This window comes from Pogona vitticeps, chromosome 6 (assembly GCF_051106095.1).
Source record: "Pogona vitticeps strain Pit_001003342236 chromosome 6, PviZW2.1, whole genome shotgun sequence".
NCBI lineage: Eukaryota > Metazoa > Chordata > Lepidosauria > Squamata > Agamidae > Pogona > Pogona vitticeps.
The window spans coordinates 37616582-37642981 of NC_135788.1; the positions used below are offsets into that span (position 1 = coordinate 37616582).

A 26400-nucleotide genomic window follows, 5' to 3' on the forward strand; every position below is an offset into this window, starting at 1 on the left:
GGAAATGGTATTTCGACTTCCAAGCATTTCGAGCTACGAACACCATTCCGGAACGGATTAAGTTCGTAAGTCGAGGCACCACTGTAGAATGTAATTCTCCGAATTTAAAGAACACAATTCAAATACACCCAGCTTATCACATATAGGTCTGCTCACCTGGCATTGCAAGAAATTGTAATAATTGGTACATCCAGTAACATTCTGAACATAGGATAGGCTTCCAGTTTGATCACCATTGATCATTTGATCAAACACCTATGAAAAGAGAACCAGAAGCACAGTTTCGAACCTAATGAGTTTGATGCAGATGTACTCATACTTAAAATCAACACAGGGAAATACGACTTAGGTGAACCGTAACTAACTTAAATCCCATTGATTCCAGTGAATTTACTCCATATATTGTTACATGTGAATCCAGCCTGCTGTCAATTGTTTACTTAATTCTGCATGTTATTTTCCATAAGTTTTTTAAAAAGGTGCAAGCCGCAGTGCAGTTCAAACAATGGGGGTTTGGACAAAATGCACATGTACATAGAAATATTACATGGAAGGATTTTGCCTTTGTTGACCCTGTACTGGAAATGCAATTTAGCACAAATATACATTCATATCAACTATCAGCCTGAAGTGTGTGATAGGGGTTTTCCAGCCTCTTTTAGAAGGTTGGGGTAGGATGGGGTGGGAGTGATCAAAACTGCAGCCATTATTTATGGATCTAAAAATTATTATGGTTGTGTGCCAGCTGAAGCAACAAGTTACAAGACTGCATTGCTTCTGATCTCATGAAGATAAGCTAAATCTTTTAGGCATACGAGCAGTGACTTTGAAAAAGTGAAACGATTCATGACAGAGATGCCTATGCAAACACACATTAAGCCACTCAATTTTGAAAAGAGGCCAAATTAAATTTTGCAGAGAGATGGGACGGTGATTATTTCTTCCCATTAGCCCTTCTTTTCCTGCCTCTTCTGCTGCAGTTCACATGGTCCCATCTCACCACCACACCAAGCTGGTAGCCTCCATTCTGCTTCCTTCTCACTCCCTTACTTGGTTCAGATGGTTTAAATTGCTGGCAGCCAAGGTGGGCCTCTAATACGTACTTCAAAGGCTTCTCGCCATTTCTTCTGCTGGATATAGATGATTCCCAGATCAGTCTGATTCTGGACGTAATCCTTCTGCTTCTCATCCACCAAGCCAATTTGATACAAAAATTGGGCATAGCCACCCAACATCTGTAAAGAGAATGTAAAGAATAAGCAATATCAATCAGGACCATTCTCATATTCTAAAATGCCACTTAAAAACTTTTTTTAAAAGAAGTCAATGCTTTCAGCTGAGATAAAAGGCATGCTGCCAACTTTGAAATAATTTACAGCCTGCAGTAAAACCTGACTACATGGAAACTCCATGCAGCACTGCAGCTAATTTACTAATCTGATCCCAAGGAACATGTGGCATCCATAGGTAGTTACCTGCGACAGTGTGTGTGTGTGTGTGTGTGTGTGCGCACGCGTGCATGTGTGTATTATATATATATATTAAGCATTCAGTTTATTTATCACAATTCCCTTAACATCTGCAAATAACTGAATACATGTAATATACAGAGATCATACCAATTCAGGGTCGCAGAGGCCATCTCCAATGGCAACACCCTTGAAGTTGATCTTTAGTTTCGCTGTAGGATTATGCGTATGAATATAGTAGCCAATGGCAGGCACGTACTTCCCTGCATATGACTAAAGGTAATGAAGAAAATAGTCAGCAAAGTCTATGTTTCATGCATCACTCTTATTATCTAAAGCAGTGGTTCTTAACCTTGGTTACTCAGGTGTTTTTGAACTGCAGCTCCCAAAAGCCCCAGCCAGCACAGCTGGTGGTAAAGGCTTCTGGGAGTTGCAGTCCAAAAACACCTGAGTAACCCAAGGTTAAGAACCACTGATCTAAAGGCTCAAATTCTAAAAATGCTTACACAGGAGTAAGTTTCACTGAACTCAGTGGCCAGAATTCTATTACTTATACATGCTAGTGTAGTCAAATGGCATAAATCTCAGAAGAGAATTGCTGCTAATTAAGAGATCAGCAGTTGTGTGATTGGCACACAACAAGAAATGTAAAGTGTTGACTTCTTAACTACCGGCAACTCATTGGTAGACTTAGGCTATGTGATTTATCTCACTGTATGTGAATAATAGAACTCTGGCAGATCAGACTTAATTCAGAGTAGACATACAAGTTCACACTCTGGCTGAAATCTCATTGAGTGACACCATGCAGGTAAATATTGATTATGTCATCAGCTGCTGACATTAATCTTTTATCTGAAATTTTCTACTCTTCTCAGGTTCCGAGGCTTCCTAGGGATTCCTTTGGACCTGGGAAAGCTTTTAGGAGCCTCAGAACATGAGTGGAAGCCTTCAATGCTGCCAGGATTGGGACCAGCACTGACTTTAAAAGCTCCCCCTATTCAGGCAAGTACAAAAGCACAGATCTGCATACCTCTACAAATTACAGATCTTTAAAGAATTTAAGAAAGTTCTGGAAGAAGAATAAGCACTTACAATAAATATAGTTAAATACTCAGGTCAAGATGGACATGAGATGAATTAGATAATGTAAAAGAGCCTCACAGAATTCCCTGGAAAGATGTAGGTGTGTTTAAAAATGACATAACCAGCTTCTGTCACAGAAGCCCAACCATTGCTGTATCAGCCAATCTGATTGAAACCAATGATCCACAGATATGAGAGTCACCACAATTAAAGCAATATATTTCTGATAAATAAAGTGAGAGAGCTGCATCATTTGCCAAAAGACTCTTCCCCACTCCCCACAAATACTCTCCACATCTTTACATATCAGACATTTTATCTTAGTTCTCCTCAGGAACAGCTGACATTTTTATCCCCCTTCACAAATAAACACTCCATTTTTCATTTCTCTAGATGATTTGATATCATGAAAGCCCAGTTATATGCCAGCCTACAAATACAAAAAAACTTACCGAAGCTAATTTTCTTGCTCCTTCCTCCCCTTTGCCTATTTCTATCACTTCTAATTATCTTTGTTTGGGCAAAACTAAATAAAAAGGCTTTCTTGTTGGACCAAGTTAGAGAGAATCTGCATATTCAGAGAACAAAACCATAATGAAAATAGAATTGTCTCTCAAGTGGAACTAGTGCATTCCATATGTGAGTAGTTATTATCAAAAACCAAACTGCTTTGCTGTTAGCAACAGCACTGCTATTTACAATGCAAAAAGGAACTCAGTTTTTGGCAGGATGCATTTGAAACTAACTGCAGACCAAAACAAGGAGCACTGGAAGAAGGTGGTAAACAAAAGTGCTGTACAAGAAGATCTAAGCTCTTAATCTAAAAATCAATGCTGCCAGACTTAATGCTGAAGCCAAAATTATTCACCAAAAAAAATAGCCTTTAGGTTGGGCAATGTGAAATGAAAGTAGGAAAATCCTCTTTTATATCACAAGAACATACAATGTTGTCGAGTAGAACATGGAGCAGAAATGTCAAATCACACGTGCTCCCCCTGGTGACTGTTTTATGGATGTTCTTTCTCAGTGTCATAAATCAGGCACATTCATATGTTTGTGTATTTCAGCAATAACACCTGTGTACCTTCTATTTCAGCAATAACACCTGTGTACCTTTAAGACTAACACATTTAGTCCAGTGCAAACTTCCATAGATTACAACAGGCCTGAAGAACTGGACTGTAATCCATGAAGAACACATTGAAATAAATCTCCAAAAAAGTACATGTGTTACTTTAAAATATATTTATTAATCTTAAAGAGGCTATAATAATAAAAATACCAATTTTTGCATTATCACCAGTGCCTTTTGCCACAACAGGGGAAACAAAATTGACTTTGTTCAAAAGTGAACAAAGTAGGGGAAAATGCTCGTCAAAGAACATCCTCACCCAACCAGATAGGCGGGATATAAATTAAATAAATAAATAAATAAATAAACATTCCTGTGGGATTCTGTTTACTTTCTGTTTTTTTTTTTTTTTTTTTTTTGGGTGTTTCTTCTGCATACTTGTGGGCTCGTCCTACAATCACAGCCTTGCGTCATTTGTACCTTCTTTGAAATTTTATTGCATGATAGTAAAGTTGTGCAATAGGGCCAATGCCTTTAATAAAATTAATAAAATATGCCAAAGTCTGGCCATGGGAGAGGTGAATAACTTGAAATCAACATGAAGAATGGTAAAGCTCTCTATGCTGTGTGTGCTTCCAGAATTTATGCAAAAGGAATAGTATCATCGAGTATGCAGACTGCTGTAAGTCTTTTTCAATTGGACATTCATGGGCTCAACAAAACCAGTGTTTAAGATTCTTGCGCCTAATACTGTACGGGTACAGGTATATTAACTACAGAGCAAAACAAATGAACTGTTTTTCTCTACAAGCCATTTCAAGTAGTCTTCACAAAGAAAACAACACACACCATTCCATGCAGGATCTGCTACTAGAACTCTTGATTTAATCTCCTTTTACTCAAACACAACTGTCTGGGCTCCAATATTGGTACAAGTAGTGAAGATGAAGAAGAAAGCATTTAATCCTTCCCTTCCATGCCACTTCTCCAAGCTGTCATTAGCCCCGTATGAAATGTTAGTTAAAATTATCTAGATTAGTGGAGAAACTTGTCTTTCTTGAGTAATATAACATTATTCCTCCCCCCCATTGTCTTTTTTACTAACAGAATGTCATCTGAACAGTTCTCAAGAAATGGATGTTATCTGCACTTACTTCTCCTGTTGCATAGAAATCATTTTTCTGATAATCAGGAAAGAGCTGGAAAAACTGGATAAGAGCACTGAAATACAATTAAAGACCAGGTAAAAGGCCTGCACTGAATGAAGAGTCAATGAAATTTCACAGCAGTCATTAATGTGAAGCCTTACTAAAATGCATTAACCAAAGACCAAAGTATTCTAAAATAAGTCTCATTCCCAATTATATATTTAATTTCATAGTGATCTTCAGTAATGATCATGCAGCCACCGTATGCTTTTATGATCATTACATAATTTTAGATATTAACATCTCTAAAGAGAGGCATTTTCAACTGCAAGATATGCATGTTCTCTGGGGGAATGATCAGCAGCTGAGGTAGTGGCTAGAATATATACTAGAATGATGGAAATTCACATCTCCTCTCAGCCTCAAAGTTCATTCTATCGTTCCTTAATCTGCCTCCCAGAATTACTGAAATGGTAAACCTGGATTATATTGCTCTGGGAGCCTTAAAGGCAAGACAGGACAATAATATATATTAAGGTTTGCTTCATTCCATGTTGGCTGACAAAGTTTGGATAAGGAAACAGATATGGACTTTATGTTGTGCCATGATTATCTCTTAAAAAGACAGGAAAATGTCACACCCAAATAGTATTCAGGGACAAACTCTCTTTATTGTGACACATAGTGGAAAGGCTTCAGGAGTTAACCTCGAGGAAAAATCCGGAGCCGGAGTCCCGGAGGCAGTTCGTGTCATTCTGTCAACTCCTGCGATGTTGCTGGAACCAGTTGTATTGGCTCTTGACTTTCCATTGGACTATTTCAGTGACGTGGAGAGGGGGGATTTGCTTGCTGGGTAACAGCCTATCCTCCATATTATTTTACCCAGGCTTTGTGCTCTGGAGAGGACACTCCAGCTTCATGTACAGCGTCAAAACACTAGACGCTGTTCCAAGTCCTCCATACAGAGCACGCTACCATAGTCTCTCGAGACTGAAGGATGCCTATGATGATAGTGACATAGAGCTGGGCACATTCACAAGTTGGGACACCTTACCAAAAACGCAAAAGTGGATGTCAGAAAAATCTTGTTTCTGTTTCTAAAGACTTTGGCAGCTTTCTAGTGTCAGCAATACCACCTTTTTTGTGTGTTTGGAAAAAAAACTGCAGAAGAAGCTGTAAATTTAACTTGTATAGATTTACCTGTACAAATCTCTTCCTACATCATCCTGGTTCTCTGCATAGCCCTTTTCATCATCTGTGAAACTGAAGCCAGTTCCAACCTGTCAGGAAAGAAGACAAGCGGTATGAACTAGGATTAGTTTCCAGCTCTTTGTTACATTTTTTCACATCAGGCAAATACACACTTAGACCTGCAGAGCTGGAAGGGATCCTATGGATCTTTGAGTTCAGCCCCTGTCAAAGAGGCACCGTGGGGAATCGACCTCCCAACTTCTGGCTCCAGAGACCTAAACCACTGAGCTATCCAGCAGTTCATTGTTTTGTCAGCAATTGTAACTTGGCTTTAAGGCTGTCTTTGCACGAACTCCTATATGAGTGCTACTCAAATATAAGTCTCACAGAACTCTCTGCAACTTACTCCCGGTTAAAAAGGGACAAGATTGGAACCTGAATTCACCCATGCCATCTTTCATATATCAGTTATATATATTTGAGCATAATCTTCTCAGAGTCTGAAATACTAGTGACAACTAAGGCAGCGGTCCCCAACGTTTTTGGATCTGCGGACCTGCTGAGGAAGGCAGGGCACCCCCTGCGCTTGTGCGCATGTATGAAGGAGTGCTCTTTCTCTCTGTCTTGAGCACATGCACAAAGTGGTGGGGAGTGTCAGCACATGCGCAACCATTCCCCCACCCCTTTGCGCATGTGCTGGAACGCACATGCACCCCACTCCTTCGTGTGAAGGGGTGGGGGAGCGCTCATACCAGCTCTGGCATGCACGTGTGGGCACAAAGCAGCTGGGGGGAGTGCATGGGGGGGCAGGAGGTCTGTCTTCACGGCCTGGTCCGGCTCAGGCCATGGACTGGTACTGGGCTGTGGACCGTGGGATGATGATCTCTGAACTAAGAGACAGCCTTACATTCTCTGCATGTAAGGAGGGAAAAATGCATTTTAGCCCTGTTCAAAATAAGCTTTGCAGGGGGTCCCAGCTTATTTTTTATGCACAGACACATACATTATAAATGCTGGCTAGATAGCTCAGTTGTTTAGGTATCTGGCTGCAGTTGGGAGCTCAATTTCCCACTGTTCCTTCTGCAAGTAGAGCCAGCCTGTGCGGCCTTGGGCAAGCTGCACAATCCCAGGGTGCCCCCAGAAGAAGGGAAGGGTAAACCACTTCTGAATATTCTTTACCTGGAAAACCCTGAAAAGGTTTGCTATATGTCAGAATTGATTTGACGGATGATAATGATGATGTTCCAGGGGCGGGGCTTAGACTACAGTATTTGAGTGCGAAATGCTACCAGTAAATGGGTTAAGCAGCACCACAACCCTCTGAATAAAATCTGTTTTCCCTTTTGGATTAGAAAAATTCAGAGAAAAACTGTTCTGTGTGTCCAGTTCTGGCATTAGATTGCCCCCTGAAAGGTGACTAAGGATTCCAGCTGCTGAACAGCTACTCTGAGCTGTTTCCCTGTTGTTTTCTTTAATTGTTGTTGTTTACAGACCCATGCTTCAAAAGATGTGAATATGAAACAGCAGTCTTATATCATGACTAGGTCTAAAATGCAACCAAACACCACCATCCATTTATCTTAGACCCTGCATGAATGCTTTACCATGTAGTCACTTATGTTTAAAGATGCGGGCTTGTTCCACGAAAGCTTACATTAAAATATAACAGTTAGTCTTTAAGGTGCCACAACATCTTTCTTTCTTTTTTTCTTTTTTCTTTTTTGATTTTGTTTTGCTTCGTGCTTCTTGTTGATAAGTCTGTTCCTGGTATCATATCTTGCACATGTCAAATGCCACTATATCTGCTTGTCAGAGCATACAAGGAGGTTAAACCTTACACTGATAACAGCCATGCACAGTTTCAGTTCAGCTTTGCAGCCTTTCTCAGGTCCAGAAGGAATCTAAATTCTTCTATCTGTTCCCTTGAATAGTGTATCATAACACATTTCACATTTGCCAACATATCTGTAAGCTAAGTTTGCTTCTTATCTTTTAATCCAAAATATTTAGTGGGCTCTTGGCTTTGCTTTACCACAGTTAGATCCAAATATACAAAAACCCTATGAATCAAACCACACTATATCATAGAAAAAGGGTTTTTTAAATTGTCAGTCCCAACTATGAGCAGACCCTTTGATTCAATTGCTCAGGAGTCATCAATACTTATGTAAAACCAACTGAGTCAACAGGTCTACTCTATTTGGGAACTAGTAACAGGATACTGCCCAACAAGTAGTGTAGTGAGTTCTTCAAAACTGATGAAAATATAGTTGCTAAACTCATAGTTTTTATCAGACAAGAGTTATACAAAGATCAACTCATTTTTAACTTACTGGGTTGTCAATGTAGATCACGGAGTATTTAGATGTCCAAGAAAACTTTCGTTCAGACACTATCAACATAAAAGAAAATAAGAAGACAATTTAAGACCTTGCACTATCAGAACACACTAGTACAGTGGTGCTTCGCTTAACAAGCGCACCGTTTAACGACGAATCCACATAGCGATGCGGATTTTGCGATCGTTTTTATGATCGCATTATGATGTTTAGGTAGGCTAAACATCGCATTGCGATGATCGGTAACCGATCTTTGCATTGCGATGTTCTAAAAACAGCTGATCGGCGGTTCCAAAATGGCCACCGGAAGAAAAAATGGCCACCTGCTCCGTTTTCGCGCCCTGCCCTCGCTTACCGAGGTGGCGAAAATGGCAGCCGGATGGGGAATCTTCGCTTACCGGTGAGTTTTCCCCCCATAGGAACGCATTAAACAGAGTTTAATGCGTTCCTATGAGGTTTTCAGTTCCATTTAGCAATGTTTCCAGATAGCGACATTTTTCCTGGAATGGATTAACGTCACTATGCGGGGCACCACTGTATATAGAGATGTCAAAATGTGGTGGCTTTGAAACATCAAAATAGGTTGTATTAGTCCAAAGAAGAAAAAAGATGGATAGGCCACAGACTGGAACTAAACTATATTTTAGGTCTCCTAACTTTTAGCCTTACAATAGAACAAGACAGATTTTCACAAGCGTTTATGTTATCAACTACTTCACTACTGAATGCTAATATTGTTCCTTCATACATTTATGTATAAATTTCTGTTGATTAAGGTACATATTAAAGTGTGTTGTCAATTCAGACTTCTATTGCTAACATTCTCTTGTTGCTTATTAATTAATCCAACTTTTGATAATTTTACTTTCCAAAAAGATGAAATATATCCACGATAAACTTCCGTATTACAATAAAGCCATCACTGGTTTAGAGCATTAAATGTAACACTGGCTTCCCAGTCTGGTGCAATGGACAGAGTGATGGACTAGGATTCAGGAGATTTCAATTTGAATCCCTTCTGGGCCATATATATATATATATGGCCCAGAAGGGATTCAAATTGAGATCTCCTGAATCCTAGTCCATTGATATATGATTATATATATGTATTAATGGCATCATTTCCAAAACATATAAGCTATTCATGGACATTATGCAGTCAAGTGCCAGTTTAACAATATGAACACACTCAGCATTCCTTTCCTACTCATTTTCATGCCCATGCTTGCTTAAAGAGAAACCTCACTGTCTCTTATTAAATACATTTCACTTGATAAGTGTGTTACTGAAACAGTTTGCTACATCCTTTATTCTTGAAAGTTAGGAGAATAACACCGTAACAGTAACCTTTGTACCACTAAAGGAAAAAGTCATAACTTTCAAATATATTCCTTTTGGAAGAAAGTCTCACTTCTCAAATGTAATAGAAAGGGACTTATCATTAAATGGAGCTTAACTTTCAGGTAAGGAGGATGCAATTTCACTCTTATTTCGAGACATAGCTTCCAAAAATAATAATAATAATTTGTTCAAAACTCAGAATTGCTGGAGCAAAGTAAGATCATTTTCTCAGTATCAAATAAATGAGGAATACATTCTGTGCTCATAAAGGAACCGATTTAACAACTTCTTTTTAAAAATACTCCTAAAATATTTGGAGCTGTATAGAATCCTTTAGAAGTAACAGATACTTGCATGTGAGATTCATGTGCACAACATATGGCCCATGTTCAACAAAGAGACCAAACATGGATGTTCCTCCAGGTCCACCTTGGAGCCAAAGTAGGACAGGGGCTTTCTCTGGCTGTACCTGCATACCAAAAGCACAATAAAAACTGAAACCATTCTTTACCTATATAGGAAGAGTATAGGTTAATTATTTCAGGTTTCTACAAGAAATAAGTGCTATCAATGTCACAATTAACTTAATGAGCTCAGCAGAAATATTAAACTCAGAAACAAAACTGCTGCTGCCATAGCATCCGAGATTAATGTTGTACTGTTAACAAAACAAGTATTACTTTGGCTTAGAATCTGTGTTAGTGTCCCTATGAAAAATCACGATTTCTTCCTTTCAAATTTGTGTCATGCTAAAATATACTTTTAAAATATAGAGGAAAGTGGCTGGCTGGCAATATGTATCCTACTTCATCTCAATTTTAAGTTTATTGTACTCAGATTTCACAGTTATCCTATAGTTTAGCTTAAAATCTGTTTGGAAAAAGCTACTGTGAATGCTTAGAAGCACGTTATTCTTAGTTTATGCCTGCAAAATTTTTTGAAAACACATCCATTATTCTTTCCAAAGCTTTTTCAAATCCCATTCATTTTAAAGACATCTGGAGCCAATTACCAACTGCTGTAAATTTGTCCATACTTGTTCACTATAAAAAAGCTTTTAGATCCTCTTGGTTAGTAGATCTCACTCCTTTCTGTAAGGAAAGGAGCCATGTTATATTTGTTCAAACTAACAGCCCAACTGATCCAGTAATGTCAGTCCTGATTAGCAAAAAGTTGTCAATTCAGCGGTACAGATGCTCAGTCTGTTCTCAAATTTGCTATACAAACTTATTCGATCTAGACTGGATGAGAATCATACTTTGTACATACATGCTGTCTAATTCTGATTATGAGTTCTTGCCAATATATGAAGACAGAAAAGGGTTTGTTATAGCTTTCGCCAGCATTTCTGAACAAGGAATGTAAAAGGTTCCTTGCCTTTTCCATGCAAGCAAGGATAAAGATTGTATTTGTGAAGGTTTTCACGGCCAGGATCTAATGGTTGTTGTGGGGGGTTTTTTTCGGGCTCTTTGGCCGTGTTCTGAAGGTTGTTCTTCCTTTGGGAGTTGAGTATTTATAGCTGTGGGATCAGCTTTTGTCCTTTTCAGGAGATGGGTGATTATGGTGATCAGTGTATTTTTGTTGTGAGTGTATTGTTGTGATAAGGAGGAAATATTATCTGTCACTGTGATTGATGGGTGTCGTTAGCTGGTCTAAATACTCAACTCCCAATCAAACTGCACCAGAGCACAGAGTGCTACTTCTGTCCTCTGAAGATGCCAGCCACAGAGACTGGTGAAACGTTAGGAAGAACAACCTTCAGAACACGGCCAAAGAGCCCAAAAAACCCACAACAACCATTTCAAAATTCTTTTCCTCACTGACAAAGATGGCAAGAAATTTCCTGGGGCTGACTACAAAGTATTTGCATTGGAGAGAATAATAATTTCTCTTTTTTTAAAAGTAAATTTTCACCTAAAATTGTCTAATTTTGTGCAAAATTGTTCAATTCACATATGGGAATTATACTAAATTAGGGTGATTACTGCTTTATTTAAGATTGTGAAGCACTAGATGGATTCTTGGCATGTTTCCTAGAAATCAACCCTTCTTTCTGTGCTTATTTTGTGTGTTTGTGTGCGTGTGGTGCTTTGTTTTTCAAAATGAAAGGACATTAGAAATAATTTTGTGCAAATTACTCAACTATGGAAGGGCAAAAATGCTCTCTTTGTCTCACTGTTGATTAGAAATAAGAAATCTGGCAGAAGTTTTAAATGGCTTGTCAAGGTGTCTTGTCATATAGTGAGTCTTCCTTCCATCCCAACTCTCAATCTTTTGTACCTTAGGACAAAAGCTAACCTCTCTACCAAGAAATCTGAATTTCACCATGCTAGAAACAAAAAGCTTATCCCCCCCCCCAAGAAGCACTAATATGTTTACAGACATTTTATTTTTATATTTGTCATTCATAATAATTCAGTGGGTATGGGAAGGGAGGGATTAAGGAGAAATACTGAGTATCCACAGTTAGAACTAGTATTTCAATAGATTATAGATGAGTAAGCCATAGTAGATAGGTTTGGTATGGGACAATATGTCACACTTCCATAAGATTACGGAGGCTGAGGAAGAGTACATTCAGTAATAGTTATTAAATCTTTTTTTTTCTTGCTTGTGCCACTTGCCTGAGAAAGGAAAATAGGGCTAGCACTCATTTTCTAAGAAATGCAATGGACCCAATGGAACTGGAGAAAAAGGAAGAGGACAAGAGAAAACCATGCCAGAAGTGGTGGCACAGCATGAGAGAAGACTAAAGGAGTATTCTAACAATTCAGCAAGTGCTATACTATGTCGCATCACTGGTGTGGTCACTATTTGTAAAGGAATTTTAAGGTGTCTAGTCAATCTAGTCATAGCACTTCTCAACACGTGTCCCTGGTAGCACAAAAAAGTAAATGTAGAAAACAAAATGCACTTGCTAGCTCTAAATACTGTCGACCATGGAATAAGGATTTCCACTGGCTGTTGACTTATCATTCAACAATTGATTCAGTAGATCTACTTTATTTGGCACTAACAATATGATTAAGAAAATTAGAAAAGCTACATTGATGGACTACAACTCCCAGAATCCTCCAACCAGCATGACCGATAGAGAATTCTGAATGTTACAGTACAGAAAATAATGCTGCCAAGTTCTGAGTAAACACCACAATGGTAGAAAAAGTCTCCCTTAAGTATCTTTATATGCTTGAGAACATTTGCATATCACATTTGTTACTGAGAGTAACCATGCTATGAATAGTCCTTCCTTTTATGTCCTTTAACTCTGTTCTTGCATTTCTGCTTTGTGACTATCTATAATACAACCCACAAGGACTTCCCAAGGCAAGCACATAATAATCTTCCACTGACATTGACATGGGTCAGACTTTTGTATTTCTCTGCTCATGTGTAAGGCTTCCCAACTAGCAGGCCAAAGTCAGATGCAATATCAAAAATATAACAAAATAAAAACAAAACAGCACTTGGATTATTATATCTAAATTAATAAAAGGGAAGCTCAAACAAAAACACATTCAAGGCTTTCTGTGGCTGTCTAGTCCTGAGATTACTTTGGTAAACATCATGAGGACATATTGTCTCCCAAGTTATCAGTGTGATAAAGGATGTTCTTAACCGAAGGACACACACAATGCAACCAAATGAGTTTGAAAGGGACACAAGGCAGAACATGGAGGAAACAGAAGGTCATTTTTAGATCATCTCAACCTCAGTCTCTAGGTTACACTACACATGACACTTCTTATCTTGGTAACATTGCAGGTACAGTATGTTTAAAGGTCGGAAAAATATTCAAAAATGAACAATCTCTTATACCTATAAACTTTATGTTGTAACACAAAACAGATATTTAATTAATTTCACTATTCAGAATGGTAGGACTGAAATTTGTTCCACTTCTTTATGCACAAGGCTTATCAGAAATCACCATAAAGCTCTGTCAAACTATATATGAGATGGTCCTTAATGATTTGCATCTCTGTGTCAAAGTAGTATTCTGATCTTTGCAAGTGGGGTGGAAGTCTACCATTTCACCAAGTGCCTCTAATTTAAATTGCAGGAATCTACAACACATTTCTCAAGCATGACTACTTTCTGCCATTTCAAAAATCTATCAGAGCTCCTTTGACAAGTTCTGTATCAAAACTATGACAGGGCAATCTTCTTTTTATTGACACCTGCTAAAGCCTCTTCTCCTAGCTCCAAAAGATGGCATGAATTCCATCCTGCCTACAGGCAATTGATTTGACAGGCTGAACATTGCTAGTCTGTCACAGTGACCACGTAGGTTTGTCATCTCTCTAGACCAAGGGTTCCCAACATTTACAGAGTTAGGACCCCCTTTTATAACAGCCAGGTAACCTGCAAACCCCGCCACATCTGCACAAAAGGCATTTTAAATGGGGTAAAGTCATCCCTTCTCAGAAAGCAGAGGCGTCTTCTCCCCCAAAGGACCTGTTTCTCATACATATACATACACACTAACACCCTGCTCTGAAAGGTCAAAGAAGATATTATTTAAGGAGGGCTGCAACACTTATAATGCAACTCACAACCCCACAGAAAACACACTGTGACCCGCAGGTTGTGTAACACTGCTCTAGATCATCTAGTAATGCTGCGTGATGGTTGACCTCTGCATGTGTATGTAGATTCCCTAACTCTTTATATTTTTTAAAACAGAGGAAGGGGGAGAGGGAGAGATCAAAATCCTATTGGTTATTTATATTGGTGCAAGAGCAATAACATAAACTGCAGTGGCAAATTGCTACTAGTTAACAAGTTACTGCTTGTATTGCTCATCACATGCCATATCATATTACTAGAGCACAATCAGGAACTTAGGAGGTAACTCATTAACTAGTGGCAGTCTACCTTTGGAATTTACACCACTGCACTAAAACCAGCATAAATAATCAACAGGATTCTGGCAACTTTTTCATAGTTAAATGAGTGATACTAAAGCAGTAGCACATAATTGCTACAGTAAGATTCAAGGAAGATGCAGTTAGTCACAGACATATACAATTTTGACTAAAATGGCAATAGTCTTCTCCAAATAACATCATCGACATTTTAAAAGGTGAAAACAACCAAAACCACTTTTTGAGCACTTAATCGAGCAGCACATTGTATTACATCATACCCACCAGAGCAGGGAAGAACCAGAAGAAAAGGTTGCTGTTGTAGGTTTTATTGACTGTCAAATATCCTGAATAACTCTTCACATTGGCTCCTGGCAGAGGACCCACCATACTCAATTGCCTTCCTGTTACAGCATGCCCAAAAATAAAGCCAAAGTGGGGTGTCAATGAAGACAATGTATGATTAGATTAAGAAACATCCAAGAGTTCAGACAGATGCAACACACATGGTATTCATTCATTCATTCATTCCATTCATTCCATTCATTCATTCATTCATTCATTCATTCATACATACATACATACATACATACATACATAGAGCTCTGACTAGAAAAAAATACAGTTTACATCCAGATTTGTTTCTTTTGGTAGACACAGACACGCACACAAACACCTTGTCTGTGTAAGGAACAATTTCAAAGTGCTTGTCTTATTCGCCTTCCAAACAGAAAGTGACTGACAATACCCACCTACAACTCAGATTGCTACCTGCCAACTAGAAACCAAACATCCCACTCTAATGGTTTAGAGAACAGGGGTGAGGACAGTAGGCAAGTTTATGCTTTTCCAAAATTGAACATCACACTTGCCCACATCCCATGATACTGGTACTTTTTTTCTCATTAAGTCAGTCAGGAAGATCACACTGAAAATTAAGTCAGTGGGTACATTACTTTGCAATAATCTCTGAGCTGACAGCAAACAAAAGATGATAGAAAATAAACTATTTCCTTGCATTCTCTATAAGTAAAGGCCAGTACCATTCAGTGGTGATTTCTTGTCCAAGGGCAACTCTATGGATATTATAAGGGATATATTGTGAACATAAATGCAACAAATATTTAAGCACTGCCTGCATGTTAACTATGTAGGATCTATAAATCCAGCCAATGGCAGAAAGGGAATAAGCTAAAAAGCCACATCCTCTATTTTTGTTCAAGCGAGTTGCTGAAATCCTAGAAGTGTAGTAGGTTGCAACTAGAGTAGGGCCATTTGAATCAATGGAACTTACAGAGGAGTTGACTCTCTAAATCCTCACTGATTCACTGAGCTTATTCAAATGGCATAGCAATTTACTATGCTAAGCAACAGGATTCCAGCTCTACCCCACCCTACAAAACAGAGCAACACATGCTAACCATTGCTTATCTAATAAGGGGTGCTGCGTTCTCTTGTTTAGTCCTTCAGACAATGAATTCCACACACTGAAAATATTATTCAATATCTTTGTGTGCTTCAAGTTGACAGTCCCAAAGGTTTATACAAAGCCTTTTTTACCTTCCTCGGTTTTGCCACTTTCAATGTAGGGTGTCAGAAACAGCGGTTTCCCGGGGTCTCCTCCAGATGGAACACCATACTTTATTCTTCTAAACATGCTCCGGAATGCAGTCCATCGCTCGTGGGCACTGCCTAGTTCTGGGGTCAAGCTCAAACTCAGCAAGGCCAGCAAAACTGTTATTATCTTGTGCATTTTTCAATCCAGTTACCTTCGGAGAAATTAGATGAAACACAATTTGAAGCAAACGTGGCTGTTGTAAATTTGTGACAACCACCCACCCAGCTCCTTATTCAGGGAGCTACTACTGAGGGCCCCTCCCAACCTTCAGTAATAGCTCCCTCCCGCTTGCTATGCATCCTCTAGTACAAAATGAATTACTCCTCCGAGCAGGAAAAGCAGACGTGAATGCAATTGCTGCAGTTGTACAAATATAACCTCTTGCTTGGATTACTGACATGAGCATCCCTCTGAAAACAGTGTGAACACTTCAGCCAGTTCAAAATAAAACAAAGAGTTTATTAACACACACAGGTTAATATGGCTGTTAACAGAGATAGGTAAATATGATTGTTGCTTACATCAGGGTTTTGTGATCTGTCCCGGCTTTCAGTATATTTTCAACCCCAATTTATGAGCTAATAATATAAAGCCCCAAAATAGCTTGGCTTCCAGTAATCTGCCTCCATCCATATATGCCTAGATCTTAACAACACAACACCACGTGGGACATGGTGGCGTTGCGGGCTAAACCGCAGAAGCCTGTGCTGCAGGGTCAGAAGACCAAGCAGTTGTAAGATCGAATCCATGTGACGGAGTGAGGGCCCGTCGCTTGTCCCAGCTCCCGCCAACCTAGTGGTCTGAAAGCATGCAAATGCAAGTAGATCAATAGGGACCACCTCGGTGGGAAGGTAACAGCGTTCCATGTCTAAGTCGCACTGGCCATGTGACCATGGAAGATTGTCTTCGGACAAACGCTGGCTCTATGGCTTGGAAACAGGGATGAGCACCGCCCCCTAGAGTTGAACACAACTGGACAAAAATTGTCAAGGGGAACCTTTACCTTTACCTTTACCTAACACCACAGTTCCCCAACTTTTCTGCTTAATAAAGTGGCACGTGACTGCTAAAGCTTTATTCAGTCGCTAGCAAATCATGTATATCTATCCCAGATAGAGGAAGTGCTCTACCTGTGCTTATATTTATTATTATTTTTATTTATTTGAAATACTGTATTTTGATCCCACCTTTCTCCTTAAAAAGAACCCAACGCACCTTTCTCATCTCTCCACCTACCCTCAGAATTCCTTTGTCATTCTTTCCTCAAAGAGCACCAAATCATCTCCTATGGCAGTAACGGAGGTTCAAAAAAAGTCCATAGTTCAGCCAATCTAGATGGGGCTATCACGTATGGGGCTGTACTGAAATAACTGGGTACTACACATCCCTTGCCTTCCTATCAAATGTTTTAAGAACATCACCTCTTTTACTCTGGAAAGCATTATACACAATGATGGCTATAAATCAATAATATACAGTATAACAACCATCTTCAACCAGGTGTGCTCCAGATGTTGTGAGACTACAGCTTCCATGAACCCCAGCCAAAACTCAGGAATCATGGGAAATAATGTCCAAAACACAGAGGAAAATGGATCAAGTATGGCAAGTATGGCACTCCTCCCTCCACTTGGTGACTAGAAATGGTGGTAGAGGTCCTACTTTCCCCTCAGTAGGAAATTAAACACAATTGAAACAAACAGTTGTGAAAGCTAACTGAACCAAAATAAGAGATTATTCCTTGGTTCAGTTACATGTTAACGCTTATGGAGATATACTGCCGTGTTATTGTAAAGGATGAAGGTGCTGGGATGGATGAGGGAAAACAGACTGAGGCTGAACCCGGACAAGACGGAAATCCTGTGGATGGGGCCCCCTAGTGTTTGTGATCTGGGTGCCTCCCTTTCCTTCAGGGAAGCCACTCTTTCCATGAAGGATGAGGTGCACAGCCTGGCCATACTTTTGGACCCGGCAGTATCAATGAAATCCCAGGTAGTGTCTCTGGTCTATCATCTTACTTCCACTTAAGCGGATTGCCCAGCTGCGTCCCTAATTTGTCCCTCACCACACTGGTCCATGAGCTGGTAGTCTCAAGATTAGACTACTGCAATGCTGTTTACATGGGGCTGCCCTTGGTACTGCTACAGAAACTGCAACAGGTCCAAAACGCGGTGGCCAGATCACTGAGTGGGTTTAAAAAATAGCAACATATTTCCCCCACCTTGACCGCCTTACACTGGTTACCTGTTTGTTTCTGTTCCAACTTCAAGGTGATGGTATTAACCTATAAGACCCTAAACAGTTTGGGACTTTGTTATCTTTCCTGTTAGGTCTGCCCATCCAGTAAGATCATCACAGGCAGGGCTGCTGAGAGTTCTGGTCCCCAAAGAGGCCTGGAAAACAACTAGCAAAAATCAGGCCTTCTTGGCTGTAGCTCCGCAAGTGTGGAATACACTCCTGCTTGAAATTTGCCTGGCCCCTTCACTATGCACTTTTTAAAAACTACTAAAACCCTGGTTATTTAGACAGGTCTTTCCAGATCAAATAACATCTTGAGGCAATAGGGCTTCTGATAATGTAATATCTAATTTACTGCCATGTTTTCATGTTATTTATTTTATTGCATTTTATTATGTCTCCTGTTGTATTTTATGGTATTTTGCTTTGGACTTTTATAATTTATTGATGTTATGTTTTCTGGTTCTATTGTTGTTACTGTTTAGTTGTTGTAAACCACCCAGAGTGGCCTTAGCTGCCAGACAGGCTGTATAGAAATCAATCAACAAATCAATCAATCAATCAATCAATCGAATGAACGAACGAACGAATGAAGGAAGGAGGAGACAAAACCAGAATTAGCCAGCTTCACCCATTGTTGACTTTGGTTTCCCTTCTACTGCCCATCCTGCACTACTGGTCTCAATGAGCACCAGCAGCTATTGCCAAAACTCATGGACAGCAGTGGGCAGAGAAGCATAATGTCATACACAGCAGAAGCTTCTACAGGCAGCAAATCTAATTGTGGCCACTGCTAAAAAGGGATAGTTCATGTTACACAAGGATGTTTCAGAAAGTGATTAACACCGGTATTAAAACGGTATTAAAAAAAAGCAGACCCTCATATCAACAAAAGATTCTCATCTGAATGTGTGCTGGTTAATTTATTTATTTGCCACTTGGCAATCTATTTGAGAATAGCTAATCAAAAGCTTAGAATTCAAAGACGAAGCAATATCCGCTGTGGCAAAAGCACAAGGACACTCCGGTTCCACTCAGAATCAACCTAACAGCTGCACTGGCATAGTTATCGACATAAGAATTACCTCAATGGACATGAAAAGGCAGATAATGTTATCAAGCTGCCACAGTCTTGCTGAGTGGGGACTAGAGATCAGCCAACCTGAAAGTGCATCCAAGGCGCCATTTTCTCCCTGAAAGGGCAAACCCACTACTTGCTGGACTGTGAATACACTCTATATGATCCCTTCATCCTGTTTGCTTGCAGGAAAATGTCAACACCTTTAGTACAGAATGGACTGGGGAAGGACTGCAGTGGGATGAGGGGAAGCCAGGATAAACACATTTGTTCCCTCTTTTGTTTTAGTGCACTAAAATGAAATTAAATACTACATTGCTGTGTCGTTCTTGCTGGTGAAATGAACATTTTTATTACTGCCCCGTGGTTTCATAAAGTGACCCTCCCACATTTGTTTATTCAGAACCGTAGTTTCTTAGGCAGACGGGCAGACAGATGCCTGTGTGCACACACAAACACACATGCATACACACTGCACACAAACAGTATTTGTTCATAATTAATCTGGTTTTAAAACCTTGGCTTAGGAAGCACTTGTCTTTGCGGAAGTAATTCCTAAATGATACTATAGCAGGAGGAAATTCTCAGAGCAACTGGTGGAAGAATAGAAAGTATCTAGAAATATAAAGGTGTCTCTGCGCTCTGCTGACAGCTGCACACAAGTCACACAGGATATACCCAGGAGACTGGATGAAACTTAAAGGAAGATGCCCTAAAGATGAAAATATAGAACATAGCAAACAATAAAGCTGCTTATGAATTCAATAGCTTAGCAGAGCAACCTAATAACATGCCTACTCAGATGCAGAGCTAAGAAAAGTTACTTTTTTGAACTACAACACCAAGAATCTCACAGCAGACTGTGAGCGCAGTTGTCTTTACAAAATGACTTTTCTAACTTCTGCTCATGATTAAACTTTGTTCAGCTCAGTGAGGAAATGTATTGAGACTGCAGTCCCACACACATCAGATTCACATCAAAACACTTAGATTCAATAGTCCAAAGGTCCAGAAGACCTGAGGTTTATCAAACAAAACGAAACAACATATGATTCTTAGAGAAGGAACATGTTTCCTACAACTTAGAAAATGAGGATAAAAGTTTTTGCAAAGTTTTGAATTTGATAATGGTACTGAATTTGACCCCTTCACGGATTGCTGCCTAGTCATGGCAAAGAGGCTTAAGTAATTCAGAGAAGCTATGGGCTATGCCGTGCAGGGACACTCAAGACAGACAGGTCATAGTGGAGAGTTCTGACTAAACGTGACTCACCTGGAGCAGGAACTGGCAAGCCACTCCAGTATTTTTCCCAAGAAAACTCCATGGACAAAAAGGTTAAAAGATATGACGCTGGAAGATAAGCCCCTCAGGTTAGAAGGTGTCCAACATGCTACTGAGGAAGAGTGGATGACAACTACAAGAAGTTCCAGAGCTAATGAAGTGGCTGGGCCAAAGCCGAAAGGATGCTTAGCTGTGGACATGCATGGAACTGAAAGGAAACTCTGATGCTGCAAAGAAAATATTGCATAGGAACCTGGAATGTAAGTTCTATGAACCTTGGTAAGCTGGATGTGGTCAAACAGGAGATGGCAAGAATAAACATTGACATCCTGGGTGTCAGTAAACTATAATGGATGGGAATGGGCGAATTAAATTCAGACGATTATCATATCTACTATTGTGGGCAAGAATCCCATAGAAGAAATGGAGTAGCCCTTATTGTCAACAAAAGAGTGGGAGAAGCTGTATTGGGATACAATCTCAAAAATGATAGAATGATATCAATACAAATCCAAGGCAGACCTTTCAACAACACAGTCATCCGAGTTTATGCACCAACCACTGATGCTGAAGAGGTTGAAATTGACCAATTCTATGAAGACTTACAACATCTTATAAAACTGACACCAAAGAAAGATGTTCTTCTCATTATAGGGGATAGGAATACTAAAGTAGGGGGTCAAGAGATAAAAGGAACAAGGGGTAAGTTTGGCCGTGGAGTTCAAAATGAAGCAGAGCAAAGGCTAATAGAGTTTTGTCAAGAGAACAAGCTGGTCATCACAAACACTCTTTTCCAACAACACAAGAGGCGACTCTACACATGGACATCACCAGATGGGCAATACCAAAATCAGATTGATTATATTCTCTGCAGCCAAAGATGGAGAAGCTCTATACAGTCAGCAAAAACAAGACCTGGAGCTGATTGTGGCTCTGATCATCAGCTTCTTATAGCAAAACTCAAGCTTAAACTGAAGAAAGTAGGAAAAACCACTGGGATACTCGGGTATAATCTAAACCAAATCCTTTATGAATACACAGTGGATGTGAAGAACAGATTTAAGGAACTAGATTTGGTGGACAGAGTGCTGGAAGAACTATGGATGGAGGCTCATGACATTGTACAGGAGGCAACAACAAAAACCATCCCAAAGAAAAGGAAATGTAAGAAAGCAAAGTGGCTGTCCATCGAGGCCTTACAAATAGCAGAGAAGAGAAGGGAAACAAAATGTGGGGGAGATAGGGAAAGTTACAGAAAATGGAATGCAGACTTCCAAAGAATAGCAAGGAGAGACAAGAGGGCCTTCTTAAATGAACAATGCAAAGAAATAGAGGAAATAATAGAAAGGGAAAAAATAGAAATCTGTTCAAGAAAATTGGAGATACTAAAGGAACGTTTTATGCAAAGACGGAGATGATAAAGGACAAAAATGGTAGGGATCTAACAGAAGCAGAAGACATCAAGAAGAGGTGGCAGGAATGCACAGAGGAATTATACCAAAAAGATCTGGATGTCCTGGAGAACCCAGATAGTGTGGTCGCTGACCTTGAGCCAGATATCTTGGAGAGTGAAGTCAAGTGGGCTTTAGAAAGCATGGCTAACAACAAGGCCAGTGGAAGTCATGGCATTCCAGTGGAACTATTTAAAATCTTAAAAGATCCTGTTAAGGTGTTACACTCAATATGCCAGTAAGTTTGGAAAACTCAGCAGTGGCCAGAGGATTGGAAAAGATCAGTCTACATCCCAATCCCAAAGAAGGGCACTGCCAAAGAATGCTCTAACTACCGTACAATTGCACTCATTTCACACGCTAGCAAGGTTATGCTCAAAATCTTACAAGGTAGACTTCAGCAGCATGTGGACCGAGAACTCCCAGAGGTACAAGCTAGATTTTGGAGGGACAGAGACTACATTGCTAACATATGCTGAATTATGGAGAAAGCCAGAGAGTTCCAGAAAAATATCTACTTCTGCTTCATTGACTATGCAAAAGCCTTTGACTGTGTGGACCACAGCAAACTATGGCAAGTCCTTAAAGAAATGGGAGTGCCTGACCACCTTATCTGTCTCCTGAGAAATCTATATGTGGGAGAGGAAGCAACAGTTAGAACTGGATATGGAACAACAGATTGGTTCAAAATTGGAAAAGAAGTACAACAAGGCTGTATATTGTCTCCCTGCTTATTTAACTTATATGCAGAACACATCATACGAAATGCAGGACTGGAGGAATCCCAAGCCAGAATTAAAATTGGCAGAAGAAATATCAACAACCTCAGATATGCATTTGATACCACTCTGATAATAGAAAGTGAGGAGGAATTAAAGAACCTTTTAATGAGGGTGAAAAAGGAAAGCTCAAAAAATGGTCTGAAGCTCAACATCAAAAAAACTAAGATCATGGCCACTGGTCCCATCACCTCCTGGCAAACAGAAGGGGAAGATATGGAGGTAGTGACTGATTTTAGTTTCCTGGGCTCCATGATCACTGCAGATGGTGATACCAGCCACAAAATTAAAAGACGCCTGCTTCTTGGGAGGAAAGCGATGACAAACCTAGACAGCTTCTTAAAAAGCAGAGACATCACCTTGCTGACAAAGGTCCGCATAGTCAAAGCTATGGTTTTTCCAGTAGTGATGTATGGAAGTGAGAACTGGACCACAGAGAAGGCTGACCACCAAAAAATTGATGCTTTTGAATTGTTGTGCTGGAGGAGACTCTTGAGATTCCCATGGATTGCAAGGCGATCAAACGTATCCATTCTGAAGGAAATCAACCTTGAGTGCTCACTGGAAGGACAGATCCTGAAGCAGAGGCTTCAATATTTTGGCCATCTCATGAGAAGAGAAGACTCCCTGGAAAGTGTGAAGGCAACAGGAGAAGGGGACGACAGAGGACGAGATGGCTGGACAGTGTCAGCGAAGCTACCAACATGAATTTGACCCAACTCTGGGAGGCAGTGGAAGATAGCAGGGTCTGGCGTGCTCTGGTCCATGTGGTCGTGAAGAGTCAGACACGACTTAATGACTCAACAATAACAACTGAATTCGAGTCAGTTTTGAAGATCAGGAAGTCTCATTCATAAGAGATCAAAAAGAAGTTTTAATAAGAAACGTTGACAGGGGAAAAGACTATAAGAACCAGAAGAAATGAAAGAAGTAATTACTATATCTCAAGCATCAGAATCTACTTAATTAACCATACAAGCTTTGAAAAACAAATGAAACTATGGGGATATCACAAAGAGTAGACAAGCATCTAACACTTTTGTGTTTAATGAAAGTTATACTTTCCTCTAAGAAGCTCGAGATGGTATACATAGTTCTTCCTCCCACATTATCTTTACAATAATATCATGGGATTCAAGTGGAAGAAGCAACAGAAAGACCACAGGGGCTGAAAGAGAGCTTAGGCATCCAGGATATTTATTTTATGCACATACGTATTTGCTGCATTTATGTTTGACCTTTTATTCAATGAGCTCAAGGTTGCACATATGGCTCTTCTCTTCACCATTTTATAGCTTCACAATAACACTGCAAGGCAAGCAGTGTGTGTGTGTGTGACTAGTCCAAGGTCACCTAATGGGCTCATGTCTAAAAGGGACTGGAACCCACATTGTCTGTCTCCTATACCTACTATATTACACTGACTCTCTTCTTGCATACATCAGGGCCATAAGACATAGCTAGCCCTGTGCTGCAAACTAAGTGATACAGCTGTTGTCTATAACCAGCATGCTGGTTCTCTCAAATGTGCACTGTCCTATTAGTAAAGGATGACACTTGATGCTAAATCTAACAGTAGTGAAACGTGGGTTTGCTCTATAACACATTTAATCTGCTTTGACTACTTGAGTGGTCAATTTACAGCTGTCCAGATGTCATCAGAGTAGAACCTACCATAATCCCATCCCAACAAGCCAATGGTGAAAAGTGATGAGAGTTGTAGAACAAGTTGTTTACTCATTGTTACACCTTGAGAATTGTTAGTTGTTGGCAATAGGAATGATATCCTAAAGCATATCTCAGATCTACAGAAACTATCACTGCAGGGGGATACTTTGGCTATCTCTGGTGGGCTGTCTCCTCTTGACATGCACCAGCTTCATGAGGGCAGCATGAAGGCAAGGTAAAGTAAGTTTTATTATGCATAAACTCATTTATACAAAGGTAAATACATAGAATACATAGTATAGTATAAAATCTTGCTACAGCGTTTTGCAAATTCTCACAGCTAAAAATAAAAACTTAGCCACTAACTGTGTTATTATTTGATTCTCCCCGGACAGCAGAAACTTCAGATAGCCTGTGGGATGTTGACCAATACATTTACTCATGACTGAACCGAGATATCAGATACGTTTGTTCCTATATTAGCTACATTCTAAAATGATGTGCACCAAGATCTCCCTAATTTCTATCCCACAGGGGCAGAACCTTTCACCATATGGAATGCTATTAAAATGCCCTTTTAAAAGGGCTGAGAGAAAGCAATTAAATCTAGCCCTTGAAAAGGCAAAGCGATATCTTGGTACTGTAATTTGATATAGGTAGTTAGTTGGCTTGGGGGGAAGTTAAAATTTAGGCCAAAACACAGCATGAAGGCATACATGAAAGGAAAGAGGCAGATGAGGTGAACATGAATGAGGGGGCAGAGGCCAGGCTGGGCTGGCAGGACCTAGGCTTAAAGGAGAAGGAAGAAGAGGAGGAGGATTCATTCCACTCAATGGACAATAAAGGGAGATGAATAGATAGAGGTGGCAGAGGATGTGGTCCCCATCTTCTGCATTCTTGATGAGGACCACCCACTGGTAGTCAAGAATCCTTGCACCAGGGAATGAGTCCAGTTCCAACTTGCCAAAGAGCAGGGGGTGGGGGAGGCATTCAGCTTGACACTGATGCCAGTAAACCCCCACTGCAGGCCAAGATGACCAGCTAGGCATCCTGACTCCATTTTTACCCACAGGAGGAAATGACAAAAGGAGCACCTTCACCAGAGCTTCATTACAGCTGCCAGGGGGAGGAAGGGTTTGAAGAAACCAAGATTCTGTGCTAGCTTGGCTTTACCAACTCTTCTTAAGAGGTATCAATTGGTAAGTGTCAGTGTGAAAACTGGACCTTACAGACTATGGACTGTACCAGTTCAGTGATGCAAACTTGATTCTGGTTGAGAACTGGAGGCAACGTGAGGCTAATGATATTAAGTCAGTCGCCCTGCAGTCTGTCACGACAAGGTACAACAGGCACCCAACTAACCATTATACCCTATCTACAACTTAATAAAGTCTATTTTGAGCAGTAACAAGAGTCTTGACTTCATGGAGTTGTTGTTCTAGGTGATGGTGACAGCAGTCACAATTACCCTGTATCAAATTAACAGATTCAGACCCATGATGAATCCTGATACAAACTAGCTATTAGAAGTAATTGCACCTAGGAACAGCAAATACTGAACTACTGGCCAAAGCATGTAAAATTGACAGATAACTCAGACAGATATTTGAAATAAATGCAGGTCTATATAACACAATTTTTATACTATCACTGGAAGATAAGGAGAGAAGAAATAAATGTCTGGACAATGATGGCATGTTCAAAATGTTTCAAATATGTTATCTCAACAACTTCTTCACTGCAACTCTCTCAAAGGGTAGGCAGCAATATAA

The 26400-nt window shown here is 39.9% G+C and overlaps 1 protein-coding gene across 4 annotated transcripts in view; it reads right to left on the reverse strand.

The window, feature by feature from the left end:
- The window catches only part of CPVL (carboxypeptidase vitellogenic like), a 41641-nt gene that overhangs the window by 10744 nt on the left and 4497 nt on the right, over positions 1-26400 (reverse strand). For all 4 annotated transcript variants that reach the window (XM_020780446.3, XM_020780435.3, XM_020780453.3 and 1 more), the window contains exons 2-10: positions 16075-16283; positions 14800-14918; positions 10001-10115; positions 8300-8358; positions 5976-6055; positions 4782-4848; positions 1620-1742; positions 1104-1235; positions 157-255 (exon numbers count right to left, since the gene is read on the reverse strand). In XM_020780446.3, coding sequence (XP_020636105.3) covers positions 157-255; positions 1104-1235; positions 1620-1742; positions 4782-4848; positions 5976-6055; positions 8300-8358; positions 10001-10115; positions 14800-14918; positions 16075-16267 — 987 coding nt within the window. In that variant the 5' untranslated portion in view covers positions 16268-16283. The remainder of the gene's footprint in view (positions 1-156; positions 256-1103; positions 1236-1619; positions 1743-4781; positions 4849-5975; positions 6056-8299; positions 8359-10000; positions 10116-14799; positions 14919-16074; positions 16284-26400) is intronic.